Consider the following 24,609-nt stretch of genomic DNA (forward strand, 5'->3'; position numbering starts at 1 on the left):
GCGCGCAAAAAGGGCGCCCACAAAGACAGAGAATAAGTTACCTTAGTCCGCGCGAAAGGACGTGCCATGGCATTCCCGCCGCGAGGACTACGGATCCTTAACGGCTTGGTACTGCGGCACGCGGGAGGGTCCTTATCGTGGATAACCCAACCGCTTTTATTAATGGTCGCGTTTCCTGGACGACACGTTTCCATCCGCGTTTACCGTTCGATTAATATTTGATCGGGTTCGAGCAGCCTCAAATAGTCTCGGAGGATTTTACGTGGAACGATCCATTAGCTTCAATTTGAAGTAGATTGATCGAGACACGGATGTATAATTGCAGGGTTTATGACGCGTAAACCATGAACGAAGCGTTGGAACTTTGGAAGCCGAAGATACCTTCTTCCAACTGTCATATTAATCTGACCCGAATGCTGATCCATTTAATCGGCATAAAATTTCTCTTCACTCGAGATCACCGTCGCGAAACCATTTAAAACAGCTGTCCCGTTGCTGTCCGCGGAATAAAATTTTGATGTACGACGCGCAGTTTCTCTCTTTTCGAGCACCGATTAAATTGACAGCTTAAATCGAAGCATCTTGCAATGTCTAATTCAACATACCGACGAATTAATCACAGGGCATTCACTCCCTCTTCTTCGTATCCCCTTTCTTCTTTTTATATCCATTCGATTACCAGAAAACCGACGTCGAGATAGAAAAGCAACGCGATCGAAAAGATGACTCAAGCGGCGTAATTGGATAACGAATTTCCTTCTTCACTCTGCGAACGTTCTTCCCACGGAATTGGATTCCGCTTCGATCCTCCGTTCCTCTTCAGCCACGCCGCGCATAATGAAGCGTCGAGGCACCGAAAAATACGCATTCTCGCCGCGCATCGTTTACCGCAGAATTCCCTTATCGTGGTTAACCTCTCCTCCATTATAAATGACCACGATTCAGGCTACAAGAATCCACAGATAGCGTAGAGAATCTATTCGAACAATTCCTTCGAGTCTCGCCTGGATTCGAATACGTTCGAACACGATCGATAAGGGGCGAATCTTTTAATTAATCGACGAGGCCACGACCGAATTGACGTCCGTACGATTTCTTCACGGTAATTGACCGTGATACCCTCGAGGAAGAAAAAAAAAACGATGATATTTGTCAAGTGTCACGACAACGACTAGCCTAGCGATGATGCGGCTTTTATTAATGATCGTACGTGCGATTTCTCGAAAGCGGGCTCGCGCCTACGCAGCAACTTTCGATCAGGAAAGTTTCGATGACACAGCTTGAACGGATCATCGAAACCTGGAATAATTATCACATTCTGTGACACTCTTTCGTGATTTAATCTATGATTTTCAGAAAAATTCGAGTCGATTACATTTTAATGAATTTTCTATATATAGATAATGTTATGTAATTTTGTGGATATTTTACTCACTTTGGGCTACTCTATTCACTATTTATGACTATGACTATAAGTAACTCTATCTTATTATATTAGATAGCTGTGTAATAAATATCTCTATTCGAAGAATCCTCGTGCCAGTGATTTTAAAATCATAAAATATGCAATAATTCTATCGTTCGGATGACTTCAAGCCATTATTCTCTTCGCTGATTAATAATATTCTCAAAGCAAGTAGTTATTTCTCTGAAAAATGTATCGACACACGTGACTTTTTCCTCCGTTAAAAATTGTCCTTACAAAATGAATTACGCTCGTTGACACCTGTCTTAAAAACGATATTTATTATGTAACGGTCAAACAATATATAAGCGCTATCTCGGATGCAACTGTAAGACGAGAATCAACAGCGGAATTATTAATAGTTTATGTATTCATACGATAGTTTCTCGTACAAACTGGTGCCGCGTTTGTCCGAATGAAAAGCAACGTTTGTAGACTAGATTATTTTGACAAAAAACATCCTGAATACTTTATTATTCCGCTGCGTACGAATAAAAGCGTTAAAACAAGAAGAATCGTGCGACCATCGATTATATGGCCGCTGTTAGTTCCACTGATTTTCATAGCGTGTAAGCATGAATAATGAGTTTACAAGGTATTTCGGTGAAACCAGTTCTTTTCATTAATTCTCGCGTATTATCGCGTTTTGACGTATCATTGCTACCCGATTCGCTCGGTTTCGAAACTGAACGCGTGCAATCACTGAACAGCTGAATTCTTCTTCCGAAACAAAACAATGGAGTGAATGTCAAATAAATAAAAGAAAAAGTGTAAGAACATCGTAAGAAGAGTGGATTAATCTATAATGAATCATTATCAACGATCCCTCAGTTCTAGAGTTCCGCTCGAAGCTAATGGTATGCGTACATAGTTTCATTCAGAATAAATGGAGTACTTGCACAACAGGCTACGGATCATTGTTACAAACTCCCGTGCTCCGAGGACACGCTCTATCAAAGATATTGACAAGGCTAATGACTGGAAAGCCAGTTGGTACTTAGCCTCTATTCGTTAGCCTGTCAAAACTAAATAACATTCTATCCGTTCTTCCTATACAGTACGTATCAAACTACGTTAACAATTTCAACGATACTTTAAGCCCCAATTAAAATTCATAAAGTTACAATCCACTTCGATTCAATGAGAAGTCGCGAATTTTCTATTTTTATGGAAAGATATGGTGTTTTAGAAAATTTCGGTCAGCTCTCTATTGATCGGTATCGCTTCACGCTTCTAAAATACTATATTGTCAATTCTAAGAATATTTATTACAAGCTTCGGTGAGCATGAAAAAGAGAAACCAAAAATTTTCTATCGCCGTGAAAGAATATCGCTTATTATCAAATTTCGATCAAACGTCGACAAATCTTTATAGCTCTACGTAGTAAAAGAAACGCATATACCGAACCATATTCAGAACTCCAACTCATAAAGTCGCAAGTTCAAAACTTATTTTAATCCAGTAAAGAATAAAAAGCTATCTGTTCCCACGAAAAAGATACGAAGTTTATATTACTATCGAACTTTAAACGAACATCCGCCATTCTGTCCGTTTATGCACCAAATCGAGTTAACAATTGTAACAATATCGCACGTATCTGTAAACTTGAAGCTACACTCTCATAAACTTGAGAGTATAATACTAAAAAATAATCATTCTGTCTCACAAACACAGCACAAACAGCCGGAACTCAATAAAAATACAATTTTCCACGAAACAAGCAACACGTACGGAACCGGACAGTTCCTTATTACGAATCAACTATATTATTCGACTTGACTTTGTTCTCGAACGGAGCAAGAGGAAATACGGAATACGAGCGAGAGGCTCGGGATAGCAGCAAACCATAAAGTGATCGGCCGAGCAACATGTAACATATTAGGATCGCTAATAGTAAAGTGAGAAAGCTTTATACACAAAGCTTTACATGTTCTACTCTTCTTCTACTAAACGACGTCACTGTTCATTTGATCATGAAAATTTATAGTTTTTCGCTACTCATTCTCCAATCTTTCATTCTGTCGGCAACTTCAACTAAAGAAAAGGAGATAACGAGTAGCTTACTCCGAACCAGAAACCAGTTGCTTATTTTGAGATAAAACTGCACATGAAATCTTACCAAATTACAATAAAACGTGTATCGATCTCAATAACTTCACACTCCAACATCTCCGAAACCACAAGTACACGATTACATATATTATCGATATTGCTATCAATGACTAGTAAGAGTAAAGTATCCGTGACAAGCTTACCACCATCTTATTTGGCGCACACCCTTTTGTTATGTCGCGTCGGCGATATTGGGTTCACGTCCACTCGAGTATCCTCTTACGACGATGCGTGTGCAACGCAGCCAATTAGCGAGACCGCAAGAGAGCGACTTCTCCCTTTCTCCGTGTCTTCCGCCTCCCCTACTCTCAGCCATACACTTAGGGTCAAACGCTCGTAAACGTCCAGGCGAACCGCTTCAAGCCTCGACCGAACGGAGTTCGAAAGGAGCCTCCGTTCGTGTCTGTGTCCGTCGCGTCTGTGAAAAACATATTATGAATTTCCCGACGACCAATCGCACGACCACCGTGCCATGACCCCGGATTGTCAACCTTATGTTCCCCTGCCTTCTTCAGATATCCGCTGTCCTTCTCCGTTCCAAAGCTTTCCACGCGAGATTTTCTATATCGCCGTCTTCGTCGCGCACGCTAACGACCTCACTGGCCAAGCCCACAGGCCACAGGTGTAGTAAACCTCTTTACCTCACGCATTCGCGTGTAATGGCCCCTCTTACACCCGTGCCGCGCATCTGCCGACCTCGCTGCGTGTGCTACCTCGCCAGCCGTGATCCGCTTCTTCCTCATCGTCGTCGTTTGTATCGGGAGTTTGTCCAGATCTTTGCAAACTGTTGTATTTTAGCCATGCGAGAGTCTGCGTCTTTGCAAAGCACGTAAGATGGAAATTTTGCAATTTGGTGACCGAATGCTACTCGTAAACGCGATTCTTCGACGCATTTTGAAAAACTTTTATTATGATTTACGATGATATTTTACATGATAGAAGAGGTGGAAGGGAACAGCAAAAGTATCAAATTCTCTGCAATTTTAAAAGGAACGTGAAATGGATAACGTTGAATAAATACATATATGAAGTACTTCGCAAGAATCTTGTAATGTTTTATCATTATCTTAAACGATAGAACGGATTAAAATGTAATTAAGTTAAAACACTTGCGCGATAAAACATTTTTGATGAAGTAAGTTAAAGTACTTACGTGGTACTTATCAAGCAATATCCAAAGTTTAAATGACGAGTATTAAAGGAGGTATCGTCTTGACTGAACAGACAACGTTGCCTGTATCCTATGATACGGTATAAGCGATCTGAAAGGATCTCGAATAAAGAACAATAAGTAAGGGTTGCAGGCATACAGCTGCGAGTTCCTCGACACAATTACAGCTCGCCCATATGCCGCTCAAACTTCACGCATCTTGTCATGTATCGCTGCGGGTTCAATAAGAAAAAACGCAGTCAAGTCGTGAATCGGAATCGAGAATCATATATCTCGAGTGTTTCGACATAAAGCGATAAAAATTGTTCACGACGATTTATCAGAGCTGCTTTGTGTTATTTCCAAGAATACGCTGCCACTGTGACGCAACGTTCTCTTTGATATTCCAACACGGATCGTGAAAAATTGCAGTTTATTTCTTTAACAGAAGCGCGATAATGACCAGTCGAAGGTGAGGAAGTTGTGAATAATTAGACGACACGTGAAATTGATAATGCGCAGCTAAATACAAATTGAAATTGAATGGATAATTTGAATTTTCGATTCTTATGGTATACTTTCGTCTTTTCTACATTCAAACAAGAACTTTGTTATTTATGACGATTCTGTTTGTCGAAATTTACACAACACGTCGAAAAATACGTGTCAATATGAGAATGAATGAGTAAGAATATATGTCTGAACATTTTGATCAATTTGTAGGAACATTCCGAGAATGTTGTCGAAGCAAACAAACGCTATTTACAATTTCCTATAAATTAAGCAAGAGTCTAAATATTTCAGAGCGGTAGGATACGTAACGCAAGGTTCTATCATGGCTGTAAATGTGAAAGAGAGAAAGGGACAAAACGGTTGATAAACGATCGATACGGTACGGGTGTGTAAAGCAAGAGAGATCTCTGTTTTCGAGGATGATTTTATCGAGATCTAGCCAGGACGATTTTTTCTTTTTTCTAATTTCGACACTAATAACAAACGAATACTCGTCCGAGGATTTCGAGACACGGGAGTATACGCGCGGCCCGAGACGCGTCGTAAATCTTCCCGGGATAATTTACGTGGGCGCGATGTACGGCGTCACAGGTGTCGTACGGCCTCGTAGGATCTGCATCCAGCGCGCAAATTAACGTAATATAGAAGGAATATCGTGAACGAGACACGTTTGAGCCGGGTATAACAAATGAAAAACAGATTTCATAAAGGAGAGAGTAGAATTTCTATTCCCTGTAAATTATTTCACGATGGAAATCAAAGTACGCTTAATCCATCGTCAGCGTCAATTACCTCTTGCATCTTTTTTAAATTACATCAGTAAAATCGAATAAAGATTACGACTACTTTTAACTACACTAACAAAGAGAGTGCTGCATATCGAGTATTTAGTTGAAGTTTTTTACAAATTTTATTTGAAATGAAAATAAATTCATTTGAATGTTACTTTATTATCTTTACCTTATAAATAACATAGGAAGAGTAACGTCATTTTAAGATCAAATCAGATAATTTTTTATTGTGGTTAACTCTGCCAAATAAAATAAAAAATGATTTCATTTAGTGGATAAATAGTGAAATAATTCATCGATAAAAATCATTTACTTATTCAAGTAAATTAATCTATAGTTATTTGAAAATAACATCTAATCGAATGATTTCGCGGACTGTTATTGCATTTAGAAAATTAATCTATTATGATGTTAGATAGTAAATATCTTTCGAAATTTTTCCAACGAAACTTTCACTACGTAAAACTACAATATAAAGAACTAAGAAATTCAACAAGTGCCACCATGCCGCAAAGGTGGTGTAAAACCATAAAATCTTACCAAACAGCAATACCATCTCTTCGACGATTACACAATCCGTTCCGTCTAAAAGCATCTTGCAAAAAAAGAAGAGAAAAAGAAAGAAAGAAAGAAAGAAGGAACCTCCGCTTGACAAATTTACGTAATCCAAGAATAGTCGAAGCGTTCTCGCGCGTACCCACACGTCATCGTGCGTTGGTAGCGCTTTTTTCGTCGCACACGTGGGGTCCAGAAGCTCCGGGAACCTGAATCGTCGGGCCAGAAACCACTAGAGCTGGTTCGACAGACATCGAGTGGTCTCACCTCTCTCCGTCCCACCTAAGTCAACAACAGAAGATCCCGAGGCATTCGAATGTCCGGGGTTACGGGTACGAGTGCTCGTGAATACACGCAGGTGCACGCAGGTGAACACCGTCGTGGCCTGTCGATTATGTCGGCCTCCGTGAATTCTCGCCGTCGAACAAACCGAGGAAAGCTGTCACATACGGAAACCGTCTCGCTTATGCGCCCGTTGAAGTCTCCCGATCCATTCGTTCAAATCTTCAGCTATTCGTCGAATTGGATGGCTTAGTCGAAAGGATAGCTTACTGGTTCGTTTAACATCGTTTTTCTCTTCACTGGGATTAATTATTATCGACGTTCGAGTTCAGAGTATGAGGTACGTATTAAGTTGTTGGGAAAGTTCCTAGGGTTTCTGACAACCACACGGTAGTAAGTTTTGTGCAAGTCCATTATTCCGTGGATATTTATGCAAATTTACATTTAGTGAATGCAACTAACAGAATGGAACCTACACAGAGATTTGTTTAATTTATTCAACATTAGAAAAAGTAACAAAGCGTTGAAAATGGCCAAACCTTCGCCGGAACATTCTACTTCACTGCAGTAAAAAGTATTTTAACACCACAAAATTAAAAAGGAACTTGCAGATACTCGGAAGAACTCGTAACAGAATAAAATGAAAGCTTCCTAAATAACAATCATGGAACTAAATATGTAAATGATAAAGCAATGGATGATAAAAATTCGCCGAAAAGTTGCCTTCGAATTTTTCTCTTTGCTTGGAATTTTTTCGACCAAACCAATAGTAGTAACGATAATTCTGTCGTCGATAGATCGTGTTTATATACGAGTCTTTAATCGACCAATTAAAGAAGTACCTAGGAGAAAAAATAAATAAAAATTTATGGTAAACAGAATCGCCGGGACATCTCATTAGAAACATGATACGAGATTTACGCGAATGGAAATCATACCTGTTCCAGTTCCCCGTTGCTTCATAAATTATCGCAGTTTATGATATATTATACCGTGAAATTTCTTCGATTCCAGACCAACGTAATTAACGATAAACGATCCGTGCAATGACATCATCTTAAGTCACCTATCCCTAAGTCGCCTTCGTCACAGGATTCGCGAAACCGTGTCGAAGAAATCTTCTTAAATCCGTTTTATCCTTCCTTCACTTTTATTTTTTCTCTACATGTTTTCATGTCACGGTTAAGTCAAACGTTAGATCGCACAGTCCGCCTTACGATCGATATATACCAAGTGTGTTTATTACCAAGCGTTTTTAATGTGCGTTTATCATCTTCCATCCGCGCGACATCCTCAGACGAGGGGAATCGGCTAGAGAAGCTGTCCTCGCGAGGCGTTTCGCGCGTTAGAACGGAATTATCCGAGAAAACATGTTTCTCGTAGTACATCAGCGCGCGTACAAATTTATTACTAAATAAATAACTCGGTGCGATAAAGTGCGCAGCGACTGGGCGCGCGTACGCTCCAAGCAAATCCGTCCGTGCGCGTTTTCGTGGCGACGCGACGGTACGGAATGCAGGAGACGCGCGAGACGAAAGTAATCGAATACCATCTCGAGTTCGAGGTATATATAAGTACGCGATTACGAACGGTCGCGTAAGGGAAACGAGGAGATATTTAATGAACGACGATCAAGGCGCTACGTATTGGTTATACAATATTCTTTATTTTACTTCGTATTTTTTCGTCGAACACTACCGAGTGTTTGTACGCCTATCGTCTAATCCTCATCACCCATTCCTTTCTTTAGCTTCGTGACTTTTTGTTTTTCATCGACATCTGCAATTCACATTGTAGTCTCCATAACGAGTTACGATCTTCTAACGTGAAAATTAAAACAAAGACAGTTGTGTTTGACATTGCAGGAGAAAAGACGCGCACACCGACGTATTCGTGAAACTGACAGACTAACGAGTAATTAAAATCGCGTTAAATAAGACTCGACATAAATAAAAGAAATCTCGATGCGGCTTAACGAAACACTGGCCATTCCCGAGCGTCGAGAGATAGAAACGGTGCTTTCGTGTGTCTCTCGAACACTCTCGCTTACTTCGCGGTTCTCCAAACGCGTTTACACGAAAGAACAAAAATATCGAACGCATCACACGCACAGACATAATATATAATACATACATGTGTCCGTACCTGCGTACGAATTCGTTACACGCGTACGTTAGCGCGGTTATTATTTAACGTTAAACTATCACGTGGTTTTTACTGGCACTCTCTCTCTCTCTCTCACACACTCACACACACACGCGCACCCACACACACATATATATATTCTCCCTCTCGTGCACTCGAACATGTATGAGAGCTAAAAGGCACCGGTTAAGGCACAATCGTCTGTCTCGTTGTAAGGATGTATCGAGCCGATCTTCGGCTACTTCGTCAACGAACACCTGGCGAAGCTGTAGCCGACCAAAGGGACCGTGTATGTCTGTCGGCTAATACCGAGGGCTTGAGCAATTTTACGTCGACCCGATCGCTGATCGTAAAGTCATTCGTGCAATGTAAGGCTGGTGACGCCCGCTATTCCGTACTTTTCCTACTGTCGCTGTCCATCCGTTATTTCACCCTTTCCATCTTGTAGTTTCTCATACCAGACATCTTTCCCTTACATCCACGCCACTATTTTCGCATTATTTCACTCGATTCTCTAACTTCTTGACGAAAAGCGTTTTCCTTCCACGCTCTCCGCAAGATCTTTACTCTCCCCAAGATCTCCAACAAACGTCGTAAGTCATCTCCTCATCCCCGCGAAAGGACAACAATATGAGTCTGTGTGCGCGAAAGAGGCTGGCAGCTCTCCGAGCAACGCCTTCGAGCGACGATTCAACACCAACCAGTCCAGTTCCTATCGAAAGCTGTCCGCGAGCTGGCCGAGCAGGGTCACGTCTTTCTAGTGAGATCGAGGGGCGGCCCCGTGTCCTGTAGCAGCTCGTTGTCCTCGCTGTCCGTCGACCTTTCCTCTTCCGTGCTACCAGTCGCATCCACCTCTTGCCCGTCCATCTTGCCAGCCTTCATACTCAAGTCGATCGGTTCTTCCTGCTCTGGACCCAAAGAACGCAGAAACGCTAGACTCTTATCGTACGCTTCTATTTGACTCCTTTGACAACCTCCGTCCACTTCTCTGCACTCGTCACGGGCACTTCGATTGTCATCGTCCCTTTTAGGCGACGGTGTCGACCTAGGACTCACGCTATCGCTCGAAGAACTCGTTAGGCTAGCTACCATTTGTGGTGCGCCAACCTGGTTCACATAGGGGACTATGAATCGCTGTTGAAACGGGAAAAATGGCGTGTTTAATAGCTGCATGTGTGTAAGAGCTGGATGAAAGAATGGCGGTCCTCGCCACATGGGAAACCTGGACACTTCCGGCCTGAGTAATTCGTGAGGTGCCCTGACCAGGTCCATCGGCCTCAATAGAGGATCCTGGCTGGCTCTTGCTGGAATATCTGGTGCCCTCAATTGAGCAGGAATATCCTGTGGCCTCAGGTCGTCTCTTTTTGGAAACCTGTCCTGATGGTGCTGATGATGGTGGTGATGGTAACTATTCGCGGTGGTGGTTGTCGTCGTGACGATACCCACGACACCAGTGGCACTCGTTGTACCAGGATTCTCGTTGTTATTGTTGTTATTGTTCGCCACGTCCAACGAGCCGAACGCCTTCTCGTACGCGGACTTTGGGTCTTTGATGAGGCGCGTTTGAGCCTGGTGCGACTGTTCCTGGAGGAGGCAGTGGATTTTGAACCAGTTGGAGCGGCGTCCGTAGCGGGAGCCCGACTTCGACATACCCACCATCAGACACTTCCTCAACCGGCAAGCTTTGCACGCAGTACGATTCTTCTTGTTGATCACGCACACGCCACCGTTCTTGCATTCGGAGATGCTGCCCAGGTTGTTGTAGGTGCGCCCGAAGAACGACTGTGGAGAAGAGAAACGTTCGACGCGGGCTTGTTAAATGAATGGAGTTAATAATTTCAATTAAAGTCGATGGAAGCCCTTGCAAAAATTAAAGAGAAGGAAAATTATCGATTATATTAAGACACGATACAGACGAGCGTGATCGCGTGCGTTTTAGCAATCTGCTGGTTTATATGGGGAAATAGACGAGCTTGCGATCCAGTGTATTTGTATAAAACCTCCGCTCGAAAGTTTTTAAACGGTTATTGCACTAGCTACAAAATTGAAAAAATTACATACATAACGAAGACACAAAGAATTTGATGGTTATCTCTACTACTAACGGAAGTACAGGCTATTACTATATCAATGATTTTGTTAAGGAACGCGCGCAATTTAAATTTCATAATCTATAACGAATAGTAAAATTTTAGATCAAGTTAAAAGTAGAAGATGTCCAAGACTTTCGAGCCATTGTACGCATGTGCATACATGATTGTAACACGTCTGACGATTTTATACATTGGTTGCTGTTCAATAATAACGCACGAGAAAAAATCGCTCGTTTACATCGTGTCTAAGAGTAATTTTCTATCGAAATAAACGTAATAAAACAGAACAATGCTGTGTTCGTAACTGAAAATATAACTAGCGAGATTCGTAGATAGAATTATTCTGATCGACAAGAGAAAAACGCGTGCCCTATTTTTAAGATTGTGTCGATAAAAGATGGCTCTATTACAACCCAAACAGATCTGCATTCTTTCCAGCAACGACCAGAAGAAATTGTAAGGAAATCACCGCAAAGAAATTACACGTTTTATACACAATCGATCAATTTGGTTACGAAAACACGAATTCGAACTTTCCACGAGAAACATGAAACCGGAGACCCGTGGGTCAACACGGTCGGTACAGTGCCCGGTAATTGTAACGTGAGGATGATGCACGCGTCTGCACGCTTAAGGCTACAATTTTATTTGCATTCGAATGTGTGTTCGAAATATATACACATATACCTTGAGGGAGAAAAGAGATAAAGAAAAAATTGGTAGGAGAAAGACGAAGAGTAGGAGCGAAAGATGCGAGAATATAAACGGCCATTGAAATTTTTCCGTCGGTCTGATGATCTAAAGAGAGCAAAGGGGTTCGTGGATACTGACCTTGCAACCTTCGCACGTGAAGGCCCCGAAGTGAAAACCCGCGGCCGGCTCTCCGCAGACCCTGCAGAGCTGATTCATCTGCAACAAAAAGATGCGACATGTGGTTACGCTTCGGCTAAGAAACCGAAGACGCTTAGAATGCAGCGGTGATCATGCTGCAAGCACGCGCAATATGTGCCAATCATGGAAACGTTTCTTGCTCGTCTCACGACGATCTCCGCCACGATGTAGACGAAGAAGAGAAAGACGAAGAGAAAGAAACGAACGATGAAGACAAGAAAAAAAAGCAAAGAAAAATGAACGATAAAAGAATAGTAATCTCTTGGACGCAGGCAAACGATACCAGATAAGAAAGCATCGGCGATATCCATCGACGGTGCTCCTGCTGCTAACGCTATTTATTTCAGTGACGATCGCGGGACACCGTTTAGCGATGTTGGGATTTATCATTTCGATGTTCGACCAGCTCCTAGTCGATAGGACATTCGAGTATCCCGTGACGTTTTCACGTCCAACTGTTTCAACTAAACCTTTGACTACACCGTACACCGATTTAAGATTGAGACGCGTGTACCGAATGCCGTGTATCTTTGAGAAAAGTCTTGGATGATTCGCCCGTGATTTATCGCACGACCGAGAAAAGGATACGTGAATGATGGGATCGATTCGCGGCATGGCGATTCCGCTCGAATCGATCGTAACGTTATTCGATTGGCCGCCAATCACCGAGCAACTTGTTCATAAGAGTTGAGAATCGTTGAAATATGTACAGAGACGGAGAAATAGATGTGTGCGTGTGTGTGTATATGTGTGTGCATGTTCGAAAAGAGACGTAGTCACGATAAAAAGGGGACCTTTTCTTGCCTTCTCCCCGGAGGTTGCAAGAAGAACCGGGGATTCGGTTGCGAGACCATGTTCCTATTAAAACCTAGTTAGCCAGTCATTACGGACTGCATCGTGTAGAACGCAGAGGTTCGGTCGCGACGATCCAACGAGAAAGGATGACCGACACGGGAAAGGTAAAATCGTACGTGGACGGGAGAACGTGCATACGATTCGTAAATAACCATGTTGTTTCGTATAATGCTTCAATGGGAGGGTGTATCGAATTCGACTTTCATCTTTCTGATTGCAAATTGAGATGTTCATCGGTGATCGAATTTTTATTGAAAATATTTGAAATATCTGCGTACAGAATTTACTTCCACTTTATAAATCTTTGTACGATCAATTTCATTGAGAGCTTTTTGATTTAAGTTGATATTACAATGTCGGCGTACGTAATGGATATGTGAAAAGTGCGTTTAACAAAGTCACGAGAAAGATAATATACGAAGATCATGTAATGTAAAGAAGCAGTAACAAAAGTAAAATCGTACGTGAAAGAGAACGCGCGGAAGAATCGTGCTAGACTCGATTCTCGTATCGCAACGAAGGGTGTATCGGTACCAGTTTGCGATTTCGTAACGAAAAAGCAGGCGTCCATGTAAAGGGAGCGCACGTCGAAATAACATTACATCAGCTCGTATGCGTACTTTCAAGTGAATCTCTCGGAACGGCGGGGATCAAAGGTTCACGATGGATGTTTCGAAATATTTTTAGAATTCGATTTTTCTTCGCGTTTTAATCGATACGCTGGTACGCGTATCCGTTACACGGTGGTATCTCGCGTGAGATCGAGACGATTCGTAGGAGACGCCTCGTTCGACGTTCTACTCGAAAGAATTTGATCCATCTTTTGCTTAGACACTGCGTGTCCGTGATAGTTCGAGCGTGGAATGTAATGTGGTAATCGGTTACGCGTGAAAAGGTGTTTTGACGAGCTGGACGAGATGATCGACAGCGAACAAGGATTAAAAAAAGTAATTAGAGGATTCGATGATGAGAGAAACTGACATGTTGTTTACGATCCTCGCGTTTTCTTCGTGAAAGAGCAAACCAAGAGTCGGAGAGCTTTAAAGGCTAAGATAATAGCGTCGATCGTCTTTGCATGGAAAATCACAAATGGTTGTCGAAGTGTCATATGGTGGGTTTGATGGGTAGATACTTGGACTGTAAAAACGATCAGTGTGTTTGGTTAATGAAGGGAAACACAAGTGACGCGATAATGTTATGCCATCTTTTAAGAATTGTTGGATCTGTTCTCCCACTATCTTTCAGCAAACAATTTTTAACGATGTCTTATTAATTCAACGATCTTTGATCAAGCATTTAGGGTCACTATCATCCCCTGATCGTAAGTATCAGACTTACTCTAGCAGTGATACTTTATATCTCTTTTTTATTTGTCAAGTTAAAACTCTCGTTAAATAGAGATCATGTTCGTCATGCTTAAGACAATTATACGACAATGCTAATATCATCCATTCAATTATCTTATACGTCCGTAAAACGATACGATATAATCACTCTGTTACTCGTAATTATATCCCGATACGAGGAATACAACTAGTACAATGCTGATATATATCATGCACCCTATGCTATCTTACATACAGCCAACTATAAGCCCAAAGAAAGAAACCTCGACGCCATTGATTCCCACCGAATCAACGAAATTCTCCTCTGACGATCTTCCGTCGCGCCAAACGATGAACGTTCGTACCGTGGCGCGTATCAAAAATGATTTCCCGTTTCACCGAGTCCGCGTATCTGGGTGAGTCGGCGGCTGATGGCTTCTTGTGGGAACGGCCGGCTAAAGCGCATAGCCCGAGCCCAGGTAAAAAAGGTTAAACATCCAACAGATGACGCCGCTGTGTCACCTTGCTTCTAATCCCTGCACTCTCGCGGTATACTCCAACGGAACTAAATAATGTTCTTCGTGTCCCCTCGATGGACTCTCGCGCTGCCACTAGTCCCCCCTCCCCTCCCATCTTCGCCATCCTTTCCGTTGTTCATGCCACGGCGCTTAACTATTCCAGTTACTACACGTAGTTTTTTCAAGTGGAATTACCCTGCTATGAGACGTCTTGCAGAGCCCATGGTCCAAAAATATGGTATATTCCAGTAACTGGAATAGCCAAATGAGGGGATGTTAATGTACAGTATGCTCGCTCTTCTCGTTGTTCTCGATGTTTTCGATGTGTTCTTTAAAACGTAATCACAACTAAGTTACAGAAAGTAGCACTTGAGTTTTACAGGAATCAAAAAACTGGGTCCGAATTGCAAGGGAGAGAATTGTAACTCTGAAACTAAGGTTATTTAGACCCATGTTTATTGAAACTTCCTTTGTTCGTCCTAATCAGCACCACGCGTTGCTCGAGTTTGGCACCAACTTTTTCACATACCCTATATGTATCTTCCTAAAAGTCATTCATTCTGCCACACGTTATACACGATCCTTTTTCAATCCTTTCGTTATTATATCAAGAATTGGCGATCAATAGATCAACAACAAATTTGTTTATTCCGCGCAAAATTCCAAGATTAAATTACGGTGCTGAATCTTAGGTGACTCAACAGGCACTGGTGTTCGTCGAAACACATATCCACCGTTGTAACCATACGCTAACGCATTCTACCAGATGTCTCTCGACCGCCATGATATTTCGACCTCTCTTGGTTCGACCGCTTAATCGCACACCCGCATCCTGCACGGGGACGTCTCATTAAGTAACGGCGCGAAGGTAATGCCGATGACGAATGACACTCGAGGAAGAAATGAAAGTAGCGTGCTAACCGGGGATATTTTTCCCCGCGTTACACGGCTGATGATTCGCCTTTACGCCGTGGCGCGCACGCACGCTTCACGCCACTTTTTTTCAAAAGGCCCACAGCAGCAAAAGGCGCTGCTGGGAAATGTAGGCCTGTCGGAACAACGGTGCCTTTATCCTCCTCAGCCTTTTTATCCTGGAGTCAAGCACCGGGATTGGGAGGCCATGAAACGTAATTGCCCGGGATTTATATTGGGTAATTGTTGCTGGAAGGGTTTAAGATGACGTGGATGACGGAGATGACGTAGATGATCTTTGAGACCAGAGAATTGTACGAAAATTAAGATCATTTTACGTTGGAGAATTTTATCGCGAAGTAGGAATGTCGATGGAATGAGAAAATTGCTAGGGTGTTATTTTAATCGTTGCAGCCAAGCTGCATTGCCGCATTATTACTTGGTCAACGTTAGTTAGATATAGCCAAAGAAGTAAACTTCATTTTTCTTTAGCCGTGAGAATAAAAATTATAATCGTCCGATAAGCGAGATTAATTCGCGCGAATATTTACAACTTTTCGGAAAATGTAATCCCTGCAGATTTATAAAATACTATCACAAATATTTATATGAGAGACGATTTACGTCCTCTATGCAGGAAAATTGTAAAATAAGAGTATAGCGGAATGAGAAAGTTCCAAGGAAATCGAGATTATATTATGTAGCAGAATCGTAGAAAAGTTGTAAGGAGACTAAAGACACCGTTGTAAGAAAGTATGGAAGCAGCGAGGTTTTGAAATGTTGGATAGATTTTCCCTTTATAATTGAATGGCGTTATGCGACTGTAAATCAAACTATTAGAGATAAAATGGGCATGTCGAACTGTGGAAAGACAGTAATTGTAAAAAAGTGTAAGATGAGTTCCTTTGTGTCTTTGAATAGTTGCGAACATTTTACATCTTCATTCATTGCGAAAAGGCAGTAAAATATAATACTCTACTAAAAGAGTCAGTAATATACTTACTGCCTTTAGCAAAACGTAGTAAACGTAAGAAACTGAAATTGATCGTTTAATAGATATTGCTTGTCTTCATAGTTGAGCTCCGATCATCTTTTGTAACTCCATGTTTGTATCTTATTGAAGATTCACTATCTCCAATCATTTTCACTCACGCACCACGATCCAGGAATTCGAAATATCTCCTATATTAAATCGTTCGTGCAATTACGCAAGCTGAACAATTTTATGAATCGTTCCGATAATAGAAAATAACAATTTTTAATTGATACAAATGAACCGCAATGTCCAATACGCTGTCTGTTCCGATCACTGCTTCTATTATAACTGGTTCTCATATCGGTTCTACAGAATCATTGTCCTGTTCGCTTCACATCGACAGAACGAAACAGAAGCGGAATCAATTCCCGTATCAATTTACGATAAAGGTAATTTATCAGGTATCTTTTGTCATTTAATTTTAATGTCCAGTTCCTGCTTGATGATAAATTACGATATATTTAATCTTTAGACTTGGAAGTTACATTTTGTAAAAAATTATACATACCTAGTAAATTAAAAAAACTGTTCCATACCAATACTCTTATCAATTGTATCATATCATTTCGTATCATATCATTTTCGCGACTAATTTACATACAGAAAACGAGAGGAAGACGCGAGCCGAAGAAAGAAAGATTTGGAAAGGAAAAAGTGAAAAAGATAAAACTCACCACGTCGGTGTTGGCCGCTGCCGTGGCGATCGTCGACGTAGGCGTCCACCACCCCGCGGTGGCGGATGTCGTACTTGTAATGACACCAACACCCGTTGCTACAGGGATGGATCCGCTCCCAGCCAATCCTGCCGAGCTCGACAAATCGCCCACGTCCATTCGATGTTCTTTAATCTCTCGATGCAAACCGTTCACGCCGGTCCCTCGAGCCGTCTGTTCCGTGTTCGATGTCGCGACCCAACATTTTCGTGCGTGTCTTACAAGTGCCGACGCCGTTGAAAATTTCCTGGGCCACCGCGGATTCTCACGGTCTCTCCCGGCAAACCCGGGACCACCGGGACCTCTGCCACCTTCCCTCCGCTTTCCCGTTTATTATCGTTTGAGAGATTCTTTCAAATTCTTTCTTTCGTTCGAGGTTAATTTTGTAGTGTGATTCGCTGTTTGCGGCTGGTACGTGGAAAGAAACGTGATTTCTTGGGTCGATTCGATAGCCTCTACTGTAATTATAAATATGGAACGTGATATTTCGTGATTTAACCGAACACTTGGCTTACACGCTGCTTAATTATATGTGTCGAATGGATTACGAATACTTTAGATATACGTATTTTCTATTTTTGTAAAACGATAGGTAATATTTGTCGATTCTGATGGTTTTAACTGACACGTTACACCGCTCTGTTTCCTTTGCGTATTTCCTATTGAGTATTAAAGCCTGTATCGAGAAGATCGCCAGAAACAGAAACTTTCTGGCAGAAAAATAATTGGAAGAGCAAAGAGCTTGGCGTAGAAAATGTACAATCGGAAACACGATAATTAACTTCACAACGGTTACTTAATACTCTTGGCTCGAAGACTGACGTGCGTAAATTTTTACTGTTATCCAATTAACCAACGATATCATTCCATTTTTTTGACGGATTTAAGCTTCAAAATTATCGAAGGAGAAGAAATATTTCAACACGCACCGAAAAGTAGAAACTATATGTATATATGAAAAATAAAACGAAATAAATAAAGGAACAGCGAAGTGAGAATCTCGATAATACTCTGCCTATTCTTAATTCTCACAGTAATCACACTGAAAGTAAAAGATAAAAAGAAACTCAATGATGCAGAGAATGTTCATTAAATTCCCCAAAAGGCTGAGTAAAGCATTCTTCATTCCTTTGAAAATGAAAGCAGATAGAATTGCACGGAGGAGGCGTGCTTCCGGCGAAGCCGAAACCATTCGCGGTCGCCATTTCTTGCGCGAATCTCGTCGAGATAACATGTCGTGTTTACAGCGGTGTAACGCCATTACCATGTTAACGGAGCCCGCCTCGCAAGAGACGCATAAATACAAGCGCTAATTACGGCGCCGACCACGTATTAATTTCATCCGTGCGCGGGAACCGAACCCGTGTACGCCTGGTGAACCGCGACGCGCGTAAGCGTGCCCGTGCTTCCGATTAACGAGATTTCTTTTTCAATACGTTCGAACAGAAACCAATAAAGCCTTTGCAAACATATTTTTGTCCAAAAAATATTCTACAGACAATGGCGATACTTTTTTAACATCGACAACAAGTATATTTATATTTCATTATATGACACCGGGGAAAGCTATTATTATGACTATTCGTCAAAATCCTATTATCAGATACATAAATTTAAGTAGAAATCAACACGACATGTGCAAGAATTTACACATGTATGTAATTTCGCGTTTTCGCGCCGAAAGATCCTGACTAGCTTCGAGAAGAGATGTCACGGTAAATGAGCCACAAGTGTCTTTTAGGTGTTTGAAATTAGTGTGTTATTATCGTCTTTGAATGTTTATGTTTCAATCTTGCTCTCGCATTAACAAACAATAAGATTTTTAATATTTGAATTCAAGTATTCCATTGTACTAAAATCCATAGCCGGAAACGGCATGGATTCGACGATTCAACTATAAATGGGATCTTTATTCCCTTGTAGACAGCTTGTTCCTATATATATCGGAAATACGTTACATCGCCGAAACATGGTAATGAAAATTCGAATGATGCATGGACCGGGAAGAAACGTTTCGTTTTCATTCTCTCTCTTTCTCTCTTTCTTTCTCTCTCACCTCTTTCTATCCACCTTCTAGCCGATTCGGAAAATAGTCTCTGCACGATATCGAACCGATCGAACGAAGTAACGGGTAGACACGACGGGGACCGCGACGCGGCGATGCCGGTACATTTTATCGCGAGACGTCTTCCTTAAATAATGACAAATTAATTAAGGTGGCCGTATCGCAGCGCGGAAGACCGGTTTACATCGAGCGTATCGTCGCCTCTGCTCGACTCCTATAAATCCAACGTTTCTACGGGCCTTAACCGTTCTCGTTTACTGCTGGGAAATATAACGCGATGAAATGAATTTCCACGATCGTGAAACGCGCTTCGCGGAAAGGAAATTGTAATATTATTTCAATTTAACGACGAGACTCCATCGTGCAACGTTGAACGGCTTTGGCAAATGGCTTGTAATCAGCCGATCCCTTCCGCACGATAATTGATCCGATCGTTAAATTGTTGCGCGAAATTGACGATCCTTCACGGACAAAGTTCATTACCAATGGTACATTTGCTTGTTCGATCTTTAAAGATCGCTCGAACGCTCGTTTTTTAACGTTGTGTCGATCGATATTGAAACTCGAAGCGTAATTAAAGTTTTGACAGCGCAATATCGACTAAAGCGAGAAACTCGTACCAAAAGAAATTGAAATGAAGAACGATAGGTAAGGTAGATATGCGAAAGAGAAAAGATATGCTTCATCCATATACCTTGCTAAGAATCATTCGGTTTCCCAAAAATTCATCGTTATCGATCTATACAAACGAGATGGAGACAGAAGATAACAGAATGCGAAATTAACTTTAAAGCATTTAATTTCATTTATACACTCTGTCACTATGTCGTCTCAACAGTATCTAGAAACTTTTCGCGATCTGTTAAAAATATAATATAAAGAACATAAACTATAAAAGACTATAACGGCTTCTCTATAACGAACAAACTGAATTCCTTAGTTAATTAATGTCCGCGCGACTTTAATATGTCGCTGAACAAACGTGAAAATTCGCGTGTAATCCGAGCAAGCGTGTAATTCAAATTAACGAAAGAGGCATTCACTGAGAACTCGTTGTCGCAGAGTCGTACGTAGGCATTGAATCATAAAAGGATGGGACAAGAAGCAAGTGAGAAAATAGCGAACACAAGCCACGTTGCACGATTTGCCAACGAATATTTTTCAGAGAACGATTCCCCGCGGGATCGGGCAAGAACAGAGAGGCTCTTGCAACGTTACCACGAGCGCAACAAGTTTGCAGTCCTTGAAATAATCGCTCTTTTACCCGCACAAGCGTTACCGCGTGTATGCAAACGTAATACATCGCGTCACTCTTTAGAAGACCGCCTGGCAAGCTGGATTAGCAGCATCGCACAATCCGTGTCCGAGAGGGACTAAAAACGACCAGGTCTCCGTCGACAGCGAAGCTATTCCGATTACTCAAGCTCACCGACACTGAACGTTTGTCGTAAAGAACACGGATTTCAAGTTCTTTTGCAGAAATATAAAGTTGAGATTATTTTGATACCTTCTTAGCGACTATGACGAATGTTAAAGTTTGAATTTTTACATAGCATATCGCATATATTCGACTTGAAGAGGAATTAACGCTCGATACGTTCCTAAAACATATTCGCGAAGTAATATCGATACTTTTCTAATGATAGATTCTCAAGTTTTGTATATTTTTATGTTTTAAAGAAGCTGGCAGAATTTATAGTAGGATTTATTCGCGATTTTCACAACGACCAGTCTCCTTCCTATTTAGTTAAAGTTCAATAGATCTATATACTCGAGACAAATTATTAGAATCTTATTACGTATTCTAATTTAAGTCACGGATATTGAACGTTGATCCTGATGAATATGATTCCACTTTCTCTGAAAAACTATTCGCGGTTAAACTATTAACCAAGGAGATATTCTACAAACTTAATTCGAAAGATTTAAAAACCAAACGTCGATACCACAAACGAAACGTACCTATATCTTACGAACGAAAAAAGAATGATGTTATCCAAAAACAGCTAAACGATCGACAGACAGATATACCTATATACATATATACATATATACATATATATATAAGTATAATACGCAAAGACCACCTAACCAAGATTGAAAAAGCGTTCACCAAACGTAGATTACGTTTCCAACGCGAGTAGAATACTTTCGTCTGACACAAAAGGCTTGCGTTCACTACAGATGAACGGCTCGCACAGTTTTTTTCGACTTTCCCAGGCTGTCACGCATCATTAATATCCTAATTGTGCGTCAATTTTTTTCACCCTGGCTGACCATCCTTCGAGGCATCGATGTTCGTAATAATAATGATTGAAAGGTGAAACACTCGCGTCAAAAGTATCGCCCATACGCATCTCTGTCTCTTTCTTCTCTCCTCGTCCTTCTTTTTGCTACTCCTCCATCACGTTTCTTATCTTTTTCTATCGCTCCTTTTTTTCGTTTCGTCTTCTTCGTTCGTCTTCATTTTTTCCTTCTTTTTTTTTTCTATCGCAAGCATCACGATCACTGCCAGCCCGTGGCAGCCAATGAGTGACGAGCGGCTGCAACTTTAATGAACCGGTTGTGAGCGGCACGTCACACGGATATCATGGTACCGACTGCAGACAGTTGAAATTGTTATGCCCGGACGTCGTGACAAATTAATCGTCGACGCCGCCAAATCGACCGAGCAAGAGAAACAGAAAAAAAGAGAGAGAGAACCGAATTGATTTTTCGTACTAGCCAGAGGCTAGCTGGCTCGTTAAACTCGCGCGCCACGATTTCTGACCCACAGATCCATATTCGAGTCGATGCAGCAAGGCAGGGTCATTTAAGCCACCGTTAGTCTTTGATATTATAACGAGACAATGAGAAAATATCGTACACTTTAGGTTCAGCAAGAGGGAATATCAAAGACGAGAAAACGACTCGAACAACTCTATGGTAAAGTTATTCGAGTCGGCATAAAGAACTGCTACGAAAGTCATCGTAATAATAAAAATCAATATTCGTGGTAAAGATTTTCGCACCGAAAATTTTCACGTTACAAAGTCTGTACCTTTCTTCTCTTGTAACGAATACGATGCGACTATCGAAGTTGCCTTCTTGTCGTTGCAAGCCCTTCGGTTCGATACGATAGAATTATCTTATTGGTAAAAGGATACGCAACAAGATCTTGTCGAAAATAGACGAAGACAAAGAATCGTGGAACTGATTCTTAAGGAAACAAACCTCGTTGGACGCGTAGAAAACCCTATTGTCCCGAAATTTAACCGATCTCCTCCGTTTTTTTCGAATTTGCAAACCGAATTTCCAACACGATGGAACTCGCTCTTGTTCGTAGAATCACTAGGAACAAGAATATACCGAGAACCGCTGCCAAAAGGTATGCGAAAACGAAGAATTTCAAAATTGATCTTTCGAAGAAACAAACTCCGTGGAGCAACGCTTTGTCATCGTACCAACAATTTGATGCAAAGCAACTGTCTGACCGTGGATGCGTATGGACGGTACAAAGAAACACTATGAAATAGATGAAAATGAAGAATTTTAGGATTAATTTCGAAGAGACAAACCGTGCTGAACGTACGGAAGACATCACTACCCTTACAGTTCACTGATTCGTACAGCACGGGAGAAACTCTGATGTGTTTTTAAATTTACGCACGTCAAGATTCCATTCGCGTGTCAAGTAGAATGTTCCCTTCGTGGTCAGACGTTTCTGCCGGTGCACAGCGTGTCATAAAGCAATCACAATCACTACGGATCAGCCGATATCGATCTGCTATATATACTCGACGACGTATTTTTTTCGTTCTAATCGCTGTCAAATGCGTGGACAAGCTCTCGTTCACGGGCTGTTTTCGACGAGCTCGTTACACGTACCATCGGCTAACGGGACAACGAGTGGAGGGAGTTTCACTGGTGTAGTATTCTCCTGTCACGAGGCTTTGTTCTTGATTGGTTAACCATCCCTATGGTTGCCACGAAACTTGGTATCCCGGATCGAATACACACTCGCGATCACTAAATAAAATTCTCGTGGGCTTAATAAATCCTCCAAACGATAAATTCTCCGATCTGCCGAGCGAAGTAACGAAGACTAATGGACGAACGAAATTGTAACTCTCGAAGATGGTGGACGAGGCGCTCGTAGCTCGAGCGTTCCCGCGATTAGCCGGTGCCGCGAGGCGCACCTCGAGCGGCGTCTACTCGGAATTCGAAGCGAGACACTCGGAAGCGACGGAGGCAGCCGCCACAACGGAAACGTGGAAAAAGGTCGATCGAAAAAAAGATAGGAAAAAGATATAGGAGAATAAGATGGAAACGACGCAGAAGATTGAGAAACACACGGAGGTGATGTCGAGAGGTGCACGAAAAGAAGAATGGAAGGAGGGAAGAAGGAGGAAGCGTGGGACAAAACGGGACGAAGAAGAAGAGGACGGACGTCGTGGCTGGACCACCGGCCGGCTCGGGGCGTGCGCTCGTGTAGCACGTGGCCGCGAGACTGAATATCCCCTACCTTGGCCACCTTCGTCAGTCCGTTTGTCCGCCTCGTCCTTATCTTACCTAGTCGACCGAGAAAGACTACCGCGGCCTTCTCTCGTTCTCTCTCCTCCCACCTTGCGGCTGCACCTTCTCCTTCTCCATCCTCTTGCTTCTCTTCTTCTTCTTCTTCTTCTTCTTCCTCTTCCTTTGCCTGCTTCCATATATCTTCACAGTCTCTTCTTCCTCTTCTTTCTGTCCCTTTTTATCCTTCCTTGTGTTCTTTACCCTTTTTCATTCTTTTCTTCTACCTCTTATTCAGATTCCGTGCAATTGTTCCCTTCTCATCTTGTTATAGTCTTTTTCCGCTCTTTGTCGCGTTTTGCGCTGCTCTCCTAATTCTTCCTCTCCTCGTTTTTCCTTTCACGCTTCTTCGCTAATCTTCGCGGTCTGTTTCTATCGTTTGCCGTTAACGTTGCTGCTTCTCCTCCCGGTTCTGATCTCGCGAACTCGTCGGTCTCTTCCAACGCAAAATCCATCTCCAACGCGCTAGAGAGGAGGCTCGCGTTAGATGCGTTTAGTAGCTTTTCTAGTAGCTATCTAACGAGGATACAAGGTTTAATTGAAATGTTACTATATAGAGGAAAGGAAATGGAGATTATACGGAGATTTGGAAATGCTCGTGTTTTTGATTTTAGAGATGTTTAGATTTTGCCTTAG

At 41.8% G+C, this 24,609-nt stretch overlaps 2 protein-coding genes across 4 annotated transcripts in view; one reads left to right on the top strand and one right to left on the bottom strand.

Annotated features, from left to right (window-relative positions):
- LOC122571611 overlaps positions 1 to 24,609 on the top strand; it is a 192,189-nt gene that overhangs the window by 164,278 nt on the left and 3,302 nt on the right. The gene's annotated exons all lie outside the window — the stretch shown is intronic.
- On the bottom strand, positions 8,019 to 24,075 carry LOC122571604. Of its 3 annotated transcripts, none has more exons than XM_043735567.1 (4): positions 23,974 to 24,075; positions 17,319 to 17,815; positions 11,939 to 12,016; positions 8,019 to 10,796 (listed from the first exon to the last, which is right to left on the bottom strand). In XM_043735567.1, the coding sequence occupies exons 2-4, from the start codon at positions 17,475 to 17,477 to the stop codon at positions 9,762 to 9,764; spliced, it is 1,272 nt and encodes a 423-aa protein (XP_043591502.1). In that variant the 5' UTR covers positions 17,478 to 17,815; positions 23,974 to 24,075; the 3' UTR covers positions 8,019 to 9,761. The 3 variants fall into 3 exon arrangements, with proteins under 3 accessions (XP_043591502.1, XP_043591501.1, XP_043591503.1); XM_043735566.1 differs by lacking the exon at positions 23,974 to 24,075 and adding an exon at positions 23,290 to 23,912; XM_043735568.1 differs by lacking the exon at positions 23,974 to 24,075 and adding an exon at positions 23,072 to 23,262.

The sequence above is a fragment of the Bombus pyrosoma genome, linkage group LG10 (genome assembly GCF_014825855.1).
Source record: "Bombus pyrosoma isolate SC7728 linkage group LG10, ASM1482585v1, whole genome shotgun sequence".
In the NCBI taxonomy this organism is placed as follows: Eukaryota; Metazoa; Arthropoda; class Insecta; order Hymenoptera; family Apidae; genus Bombus; species Bombus pyrosoma.